Below are 10862 nucleotides of genomic sequence, written 5' to 3'. Positions count from 1 at the left end.
AGAACTGTAGGATGATGTCGTCGAGCTCACAGTTCTTTACGACCTCTGGGGGTATGCTGTCCAGCCCAGCATTATTTTTATGATGATTTATAATAATAATAATCATAATAAAAAATATTTATATAGCACTTTTCCAAAACAGGTGTGTACAGTACAAAGTAAATGGTAATATAGGATTGAAGGGGTTAAGTGTAGAATAACCTGGGTCAAAGTTTTCACCTATAATGACATGCCCATAAATTATAATGAGTGCCACCAGGTTGAAAGTGTTGTGTTTTAAGTACGTTGCCGTTGCAGTGCAGTATGAATGTCAGGGTCAAGGCTGTGCAGGAACGACTGGCTGCCCCAATTTGTCTCTCATTTATATTCTGTCTGTCATTCTAAGTTCCTTTCACAACTGTTAGCTGCTTCTGTGTCCACAGTTCATTACAAAACCCCAACTATTCACTGCTCAACCCCCCCCCCCCCCCCCCTCTCCATTGGTGGAACTCAGTTAATTTACTTAAGTGCTGTGCTTTAGTACAATTTTGAGGTATTTGTACTTAATATCAATAGGCTACTAGCCCACTCCACTACGTCTCAGATCAAAATATTGTACTTTAAAAAATATATTTAAAAAGATATGCCCTATATACATTTCAGCCATTTGAAAATAGCCAATCTACAAGTTCACAGTTTGTAGATTGGCTATTTTCAAAATATTTGTATAAATTTGAAATGAGACATTCTGCAAAAAGAGTCCTTTCTGCTTTGCTAAATTTAACTACTTTTTGATACACTTTTTGATATACTCAAGACAATTTTGAATTCCGGACTTTACTTGTAACAGATTATTTCTATATTGCAGTATTGACACTAGTACAAAATGTGAGTATTTTTTCCACCTCTCTCTCTCTCTCTCTCTCTCTCTTGTGCCAACCCTGGCCTTGGCACGGCCAGAGCTCCATGACAAATGGTGCGATCCATTGAGTGTGAAGTGTGTTCAGGATTCAGGAGTGCTGTCAGGGAAACAGGAATAATACCTGCTCCCCTCTGTCCTCCTTCCACTCGCCCTTCTCTTCCCATGACACCCCCCCCCCCCCCCCCCCCCCTTCTTCTTCTTCTTCTTCTTGCGGGCACTTATCTGTGCCAGCTGTATGGAACTAATCTGCTGTGAGCTATTTCTCATTAAAGGAGGGCCTCTTTGGGCGGTGCGCGCCCTGCCCTGCGCGGCTCGGTGTGCAGACAGACTGCGGGGAGAGACGGGGACAGGGAAGGAACCGTCTGTTTCTACAGATGGGCCTCATTTAGCCGCAGTGCTGGAAGAAGTAGTCTAGATTTGTGTCTATATACGAGCTTACAAGATGTCACATTGCCACACGGTGTGAGCTTGTAGATCGGCTATTTTCAAATTGCTTAAAAGCTCTATTATGAGAATTGTTTGTGTGAATAAGATTATCCTCTATTGAGACGTTTAGATACTGTGTCTAAGTTGGACACAAACTTTGACGCAAACCTGTTTCTGGTGGCTTGTCTGACACGAATTTTGACCTGAAGTCAAACAACATTCAATTTCTCCCCTGAGGAAGCTCTATTAGCTCAGTGGTAAACATGTCAGCACTTTTACACAGGAGACCTGGGTTCAAATCCGGGGTAGAGCAGGACAGTTACATAGAGCAGCTTTAAGCATTGAATAGACGTTTTGTATTAAATATCCCCAAAGTAACCAAGACTCTAAAGTTGTCACATCATTTATAGTGCAGTAAAAGTACAACATTTGCCTCTGAGAGGTTAGTGGAGTAGAAGTATATCATTTCAATACTCAAGTAAATACTCGGGTGGAAACCTCATTATGCGCCGCTCCGAGCTGTGATGTTCAAGTTAACACAAAAAGTAAAATAATGGAGATAAGAGGTCTCTCCAGTCTCCTCTCCACCATGTGTATTTAAATATGGAGATACAAGGTCTCTCCAGTCTCCTCTCCACCATGTGTATTTAAATATGGAGATAAGAGGTCTCTCCAGTCTCCTCTCCACCATGTGTATTTAAATATGGAGATACAAGGTCTCTCCAGTCTCCTCTCCACCATGTGTATTTAAATATGGAGATACAAGGTCTCTCCAGTCTCCTCTCCACCATGTGTATTTAAATATGGAGATACAAGGTCTCTCCAGTCTCCTCTCCACCATGTGTATTTAAATATGGAGATAAGAGGTCTCTCCAGTCTCCTCTCCACCATGTGTATTTAAATATGGAGATATGAGGTCTCTCCAGTCTCCTCTCCACCATGTGTATTTAAATATGGAGATACAAGGTCTCTCCAGTCTCCTCTCCACCATGTGTATTTAAATATGGAGATACAAGGTCTCTCCAGTCTCCTCTCCACCATGTGTATTTAAATATGGAGATATGAGGTCTCTCCAGTCTCCTCTCCACCATGTGTATTTAAATATGGAGATATGAGGTCTCTCCAGTCTCCTCTCCACCATGTGTATTTAAATATGGAGATACAAGGTCTCTCCAGTCTCCTCTCCACCATGTGTATTTAAATATGGAGATACAAGGTCTCTCCAGTCTCCTCTCCACCATGTGTATTTAAATATGGAGATACAGGTCTCTCCAGTCTCCTCTCCACCATGTGTATTTAAATATGGAGATATGAGGTCTCTCCAGTCTCCTCTCCACCATGTGTATTTAAATATGGAGATACGAGGTCTCTCCAGTCTCCTCTCCACCATGTGTATTTAAATATGGAGATACAAGGTCTCTCCAGTCTCCTCTCCACCATGTGTATTTAAATATGGAGATATGAGGTCTCTCCAGTCTCCTCTCCACCATGTGTATTTAAATATGGAGATATGAGGTCTCTCCAGTCTCCTCTCCACCATGTGTATTTAAATATGGAGATATGAGGTCTCTCCAGTCTCCTCTCCACCATGTGTATTTAGCGGGCATGTCAGGAATAACTCCCTGGTGCCCCCCCCCCCTCCCCCCTTCTCTGTGAGAGTTGCGGTGGAGGAATTCCTGTACACCACGCCATCACTGATTGGCCCGTTTTTCCTCACCTGCTAACCCCCCAACCCCCCGCCACACACACACACACACACACACACACACACACACACGCACACACAGCCAAACTATCCACCTGTCAACACACCAACCCACCAACCTATCAACAATGACCCATCCACACACACACACACACACACACACACACACACACACAGATGCACACCCCTATTCAAACACTCCTACATACACATGTAGTACAGTAGTACATGCACCCACACCACCATCATATCCACTCACACACGCATGCACACACAGAAGATGCCCATCTGGGATTAAGTCAACCTTCGTGAAAGCCTGGTTGCTGATAAAGCCATATTTATGCAACTATGGCCTGCAACTACTGTGAGTAGTTGCAGGCCGGTGTCGCGCATAAGAAATTGTAAATTCACACGCTAGCCAATCTTATGATGAATTCCAAACTTTTGCTTGCAACAGAATATTTCTATATTGCAGTATTGATACTTTCACTTAAGTACAATGTAGTACTTGTTCCACCACTGTGTGCCGCACCGGCCTCCAACTAGTCAGGCTCCTTCAGTTGAATCATCACCACTTCCTTGATGCATCTCTTGGGTGTTTACATTAAACAATATAAATCCCTTGTGCTTTGGAAGGAAGGGCTGTGAAGTCTCTTAGAGAGTGCGCTGATTCTCAACAGCACAGCGTTAAACATTGAAGCAGTAGGGTGGGTGTGTGGGTGGGGTGGGGTGGTTAGGGGTTAAACATTAGAGCAGTGGGGCTGGTTGGTTGGGCGGTTGGGTGGGGGCGGGGGGTCTACACAAATCAAAGTTGCGTGGTTTGGGGTCGTGTGGAAGGTGTGATGAGTAACCACGTTATCTGCCCCGGGCTTGTCTCTCTCTTTCAAGTGATCGGAGGCAGTGCGGTCAGCTGTGAGGAGATCACTAATCTAAACTCTGCTCCGACACACGCACGCACACACACACACACACACACACACACACACACACACACACACACACAGGGGTGTGACCCTGTCTTGACCCACACACATCGGAGGCTTTTGTCTCCCTGCCTGTTATGGAATCCTCTCTGTATACCTGTTGTATTCATATACCGTTTCAGGAGAGATGTGTGTCTCTGAAAAGCTCCACTTGAACCCATACAATACTTAGTTGACCGGAGTCCCCCAGGGGTCTACACTGGGACCCCCTCCTGTTTCCCCCCTGCAGTATTATGCTGCCTTAATGTTCACCTCAGAATAGGGATGCTATTGTGTTTTTATGGTGTGTGACTAAGCCCAGCGGTTTGTGACAGGCAGTGGCCTTGTAGTTAGAGTGTGGGTCATGCCCAAGACTCTAAAAATGGGACCCGATACAGTACCGAAGTCCAGACGTCACTCGCTCAACCCCCGGTTCGCAAGTTTTTCTCTACAGAGAATAACATTGGGCCCTCTTAAAATCGTCTCATATAAGCATTGTGGTCCAAAAATAAACAAACTGTCTCTGCGTCATTTTCAGGGAGGTGTCTCTGTATCGTTTAACGATACTCATATACTCATATTTGAACTGACTTCTCAAAATGGGGTCTGTGGGCCTTGAGGGGCTTCCAAGGGGTCCCCATCAAAATGAGTTAATATAGCACCAACATCAAGCTAATTGACAATTAGCCGATCTACAAGTTCATAACGCAATGCATATGGATGCATTTTGAGCTTGTAGACCCAAAGATCTGGAAAGAGAATTGGCACAGCAGCAGTGTGAACGGGCCGTGCTAGAGTGGTTGGATGTGGTCCTACTCCTGGCTGGCCGAGGCACCGCTGTCCCAACTGAGGTCTGTTGCAAGACTTCAGAAAGAAGACTGCCTTGAACTTTTAGGGTTTTTTTGCTTTCATTTTTTTCCAAAATTCTACAACTAGCTCATGATTTGTTACAGTCTAACAGGAAACAGCCCGTAACGTTTTCACCTAAACTAAATTCACTTTTTCACCCTGGGAAAGTTCCCTTCTTACATGCTGCTGCAATAAGTCTGTTTCCTCTCGGGGGTATTGCGTTTTTTTTTTTGCTATTTACAATTCCGAGTATCACATTTCTTTCCCCTGATGCACAGCGATATAAATCAGCATCACCAGATCTTGTCTCGCTTCTCGCATACGGGGTTGTGGCGCACGTTTATTCCGTGTGGATGCAGATGCCAACGACTGGCTGAGGTCATAGTGAACTAACTAATCTTTATGACCCAGGTTGTTCTACAGTGAGTGTGAAACCACTATCACTTAACCCCTTAAATCCTATAGTGTCGCTGTCGGGCAGAAACCTCTTATGTCTTATATTTTAACTTGTTTGTGTTTTTGTTGTTTTGTAAATGAACTGATCATACTACAGTGGCACACAAAAGTAGCAGATCTGCAAGCTCGCTTTGAGCAGTTTTGGAGGTTTCCACCCGACAGCAATATGCTATTATATACTTCATCATATGAGTTATGATTATACAGCCAACATACATGCTGAGTGCTGACTGCAACGTGTTGGAGCTATTTTCACAAAACATATTTACCTATTTTCACCGGGAAAACAATGTATGCTAATTAATCATGTATGTATAGGCTGGTCAAATGCACAATGCATGATATACGAACGAGGTTTCCACCCGACAGAGATGATTGGATTACTATCAATCATCAATCATCATCAGTGGAACCTCCTCAACGACCCCCTGCTGGCGTTCCCTGGAGCCCACTTTGAGCAAGCTGTTGGAAAACACGTCGGCTTTGAATCAAACTGGCGTCTTTCATCCCTTATTAAGTTATTTGTCATATCCGCCCCTTGCACCTCTTGTTTAAGAAGCCTAAAAGCCAAACAGAAATATATATTTTATTCATTATGTTCAACGACAGTGTGAAGTCAACTGACACTCAGCTGATTGTCACTCACTCACTCACTCCCCAACTCCCCTAATCAGCATCAGTGCATTCACTGCACCTGAGAGTAGGGCGTTGGCCAAACACAGGAAACACACAAACCTCCATGAGAAACATCAGTGTGGATCCAAACAGGAGCAACACACACACACACACACAGCAGAACGGTGCAGCCATATAAATACTGGAGAGACAGCCGGTGAGAGAACTATATATTCATGCCAGTTGCATGCCAGTTCATGGACACTTGTCATTGTTTGTTGTTGTTGTTTATGATTTCATATCTTTTGATTTAAAATACAGTTGAATTGATTATTGTTTGATAAAAACGTTTCAATGATGCAAATTAATTCAGCTTATTTAATTTACATTTAAATACATTTATTATGCTTAAAAACTGTTTAAAAACGAATTGAGCAAAAAATGAATTGATTTATATCATGATTGATTAAGAAACACTATGAAGTATTAATGATATTTACAGGTGTTTAAAACATATGCAAAGTATGTGTATTGATTGAATGTTATACTTACATTAGTCCTTTTTATTTTCCCTTTAAGGTTTTTCACCTTAACTGACTTACCCACTTACCTGTACAACTACTCAACTACAAAGTAAAGAAGTAAAAAGAAGGAAACTGTGTGGTCATTGAATGAGTGAAACCCAGTTTAAAATCTCCATATGGTCTGTGCCATCCCTTTCAAGCAGGGAAACTGCAAAAAATACTAGATAGCTTGACAGACAGAAACAATAGGAACAATTGTTTGAGTGACAATAAATCGTCAAGTAAAATTCCATAATCATAACAGCCCTAATGATTCAATGAACTACAGTATGAATCAAGCTTAATTGTCCTCATGATGACACCATTTAAAATCTAATATATCTCATTAAACTCTCAATAAAGAACAGTTAGCCTGACAGTTTGCGGTTTAGGGGGGGAATATGTACAGTATGAGATCATAGAACACAATTAATCTGTTCTCATTTAATTTTTAAACAGCGTGTTAAAGTCCTCAAATAGGATCATTTTAGTATCGAGATGATGTCAGCTGTCAGTCATCATTAATTAACCCATCGATGGCCCCGTCAAGCTCCGGAACCTCCATAATGTGGATGTTATCGTTATAAGATTACAATGTGTAATTGTTTGATTTTTGTATATTTTGTGGGAAAGAAGCCGGAAGCGCCCCCAGGCCCTGACTAGTAGTGACTACAGGGTCTGTGTAGTTCAGATGGTCCGGAAAAGTGTCCAGAAGAATCCTGTTATATAGAGCCTCCGGAGATATTATGTCTCTCTCGCTCGCTCTCTCTCTCTCTCTCTCTCTCACCCTCACCCTCCTTGGGGGATCATTGCTGGTCTAACAATGATGAATAGAAGGCTGTTGCTGTGAATCCCCAGCATTATGCACTCATCAGACTGTGTGTGTGTGTGTTTCTTACACTTCAGAATAGAATCAGTAGCAGCTGTCTGCGAAGACGGGAACTGCAGTGATACAAGGGGTTTGTGCGTACGCGCGTGCGTGCATGCGTGCACGTGACCAATGTCTTTAGACCTTAGACAGTGAGCAGGCGTTGGAGAGCGTCCATGTTCAAGGTTGGAACACACTGGGAAAGGATGTGAGACCTCTGTGCAAATCTGAGAAAAACACAACTTAAGGGATGTGTGCGGTGCGCATGTGTGTGCGCATGTGTGTATGCACGTGCGGGCGTGCGTGCCTGTGACTATACGTGTGAGGGCCCAGTAGTAGAACATTGTGAGGACAGTTGATTGTCCTGCTTCTCACAATGAGGAAAAGCTTCAGGTTGTGGTCAGAGGTTTGGGTTACACATCTAGAGGTTAGGTGGTTTATGCTCTTGTTGTGCACTGGTGTGGTCGGACAGTAGATCTACAAGCTCACTGGTGTGGTTGTGCACTGGACAGTAGATCTATAAGCTCAGTGGTGTGGTCGTGCACTGCGGACAGTAGATCTACAAGCTCACTGGTGTGGTCGTGCACTGGACAGACAGTAGCCGATCTACAAGCTCACAACGTGTCACAGCGTTGACGTCTTCAAAACTACTTGTTTTTTAATAGTGCGTGCGTGCCTTTCTGCCTGCCTGCCTGCCTGCGTGTATGTGTGTACAGTGCAGTGTTCTGCTGAGTCAGAGCAGCCTCTACAGTAGTGTCTGAGCTGTGATGCAGTTTAGCCACTGCAGCGCCGGAACACTACTCTGCTCAACGCTGACACCCTTTGGTAGATAGTGTGAACTGCACTGATGCTGCAGGATCCTTTTTGTTTCTTTTTTTTCTTTTTTTTTCCTATGTATTTAGACAGGACAGTGGTCCTCAGTGTGGGGGGAGGGGGAGGGTCCCCAGCTAAATCATTGATAGCTAGAATGGAATTGAGTGTATAAATGGAACCAGGTGGTTCCACACTTTTATACGGGGGGTCCGTGGCCCTAATAATGTCTGGGGGGGGGTCCTTGAAATAAAACAATCTTGAAAACCACAGTGACAGCAGAGGATAGAGAGACAGGACATGTCAGGCATAGAGGGGATAAGACAGCTCTCTGTGAGCCAGAAAGAACCCATGAGGACTTCGTGTTGTTATGGTCGACGATGACGAAATATCAGATCATCTATACTAGACTCCCAGAAACCTCCCCGTAAAATAATTACACGGATAAAGGAAAAGACCTGCAGGATGCAGACCTGGGAGCCCCGTGTGGCGTCGGCCCCGCTCTGATGAATGAGCGCTCCTTTGTGTTGCATTGTGGTGGTGGGAGCCTTCAGTCTGCTACAGTATGTGTGACTTGGTGTTCTACAGCCTGCATGCTAGGCGCTCCTCCTGGCCTCGGGCTGGGCCAGAGGCAGGAAACGTACGCAGTGTGTTGGCCTAACTCTCCACAGATGTTGTTCACCAAAAGCTCAGAGCTGCTCTTACTACTGTGCTCTTTTTTTTCCTCCTTTCTTCCCCCACTCCAGAATTCCTCTCACTGTTTTTTTTCTCCTTCTTTTTTCTCTCTCTCTCTCTCTCTTCCTTTTGCTCTGTTTAGCAATATGGGATGATTGCTTTAAATCAGGGGTCTTGAATGTTTTTCAAGCCAATGCACCCTTATAGCTGAGAGAGAGATGCCGCAGGGACCCCCACTCCACCCCACTACGTAATTATTGTGTAGAATTGTGTTGCAGATTAATCCTTTTCAGAGATTTCATAGCTGGCGTCGTTTAACAGCTCTGTCAATGTGTACTTGTGTAGCATTGTGTCCTGAGTCCTGTTGAGGTGTATTTTCAGGGCTGTATTTTGCGTGTCTTAAGTACCAGGTCTTATTCCCTAACTTGAGTAAACTAAAGACATGGAGGCGTGATCAATGCCATTTGGCTATTCTGAGTGTCCAAAGAGCATTGATCACGCCTCCAGGTCTTTAGTTTACTCAAGTTAGGGAATAAGACCTGGTACTTAAGACACGCAAAATACAGCCCTTAAACTCTGCTCTTTGTCCCCCACACCAAACCTTTGCCAGTCCACAAGCTCTCAATGAATCGCAGCACGAAGCGTTTGTGAGCTTGTACATCTGCTATTTTTGGCAAATGTTCCCAACAGAACAGGGATGCTAGGGTTGGTTAATAATCCAAAATTACCCCCCCCCCCCCGGCCCCCCGTATTAACTCTGAGTGAGTACCTCCTACTGAAGGGGGTGCATACTTAGTTCAGACTAGTCATTGGTTAGACATAAGGTTGGTGAGGGGTGCGTCAAAGCGACCGGATTAGGGTTGGTGAGGGGTGCGTTAAGGGTTGGGAGAGGGTTAAGATTAGGTTTAGGTGTGCTGCCCCGTGGGAGGTTAGGGTTAGGGTGAGGGTTTGAGATAGGTCTAGGACCAATGACTACCCCAGCTTTTAATGGTATCACAATCAGTATTTGTGACCGACTGCATTTAGTGCACAAGGACTTAGAGTTGGTGATTTGCTTGCATATAGGTTGCAGGAGACGAGATCCTAATCTCTGTTGTTACTGTACTAGGATAATTGTATGTCCAAAACTATGTCCCATTCGATTTGTGGGACCGAGCAAAACAGCTGATTATGTGGGTGGGCCCCAAGTGAAATGTAACCAAAATTGCCAAAAATCTGTTATCGACAGAACTTTCCCTAACTCGGATGTTTGGCACATTTCACTTGGAACCCGCCCACGTCATCAGCTGTGTTGCTCTTCTTCCCAGAAATGCGTGTTCATTTCAAATGTGACATCATTATAAAGGCGAACGGAACAGGCTTTCCAATCATACGACATACTGTACCGTGCTTCTGTTAAAGTAACAACAGAGATGTGATGGAACAAACATACGTTTCCAAACTTCTTTCCGAGGAGCTTTATCTGCGTCGGCCGGCGGACACGAGAAAGTGATTCTCAATGCAGACAAAACATGTGCCTCTCAGAGATGATTGATTGGTAGAGCAGAGGCCTCGGTCATGTGATGCTGTGAAAGAGAACAGTCACTCCCACCACGTTAGAATCTGTTATCTCACTGATCTAAAAAAAATAAAACAACTTTCTTCTGTTCACTTTTTCCTACTTCACGAAGACAGCATCTCTGTGATGGTGGATTAATGTTTTCCCCTCCTCCCCCCCCCCCCCACCCCCCCTCTCTCTCTCTCTCTCTCTCTCTCTCTCTCTCTCTCTCTCTCTCTCTCTCTCTCTCTCCATACAGAGAAACTCTACAACTCGACGGGACGGGAGCTGCGTCGGGCCCTGTTTTCCCTCAAGCAGATTTTTCAGGTAATTTGGAGCCTTTAACTCTCCCTCCACCGGACCCACAGTCCCCTCCCCTCCCCAGTTCTGCAGTGAGCAGAACCACAGCGACGGTTGCAATGAGTTGCATTGTGTGGTTGACCCACCCAAGGAGTCCCTATACCGGTGTGGTTTGGGCTTAGCTGTCACTCCCAT

General features: G+C 44.5%; 1 protein-coding gene across 1 annotated transcript in view; it reads left to right on the top strand.

The window, feature by feature from the left end:
- The window catches only part of LOC308318678 (FH1/FH2 domain-containing protein 3-like), a 179323-nt gene that overhangs the window by 92443 nt on the left and 76018 nt on the right, over nt 1-10862 (top strand). The window contains exon 4 of the mRNA XM_080768302.1: nt 10627-10694. Within this exon, the coding sequence (XP_080624428.1) occupies nt 10627-10694 (68 nt within the window). The remainder of the gene's footprint in view (nt 1-10626; nt 10695-10862) is intronic.

Source organism: Protomyctophum bolini (genome assembly GCF_963924005.1).
Source record: "Protomyctophum bolini genome assembly, chromosome: 7".
NCBI classification, from domain to species: Eukaryota; Metazoa; Chordata; class Actinopteri; order Myctophiformes; family Myctophidae; genus Protomyctophum; species Protomyctophum bolini.
This window is presented reverse-complemented; position numbering and strand designations above follow the sequence as displayed.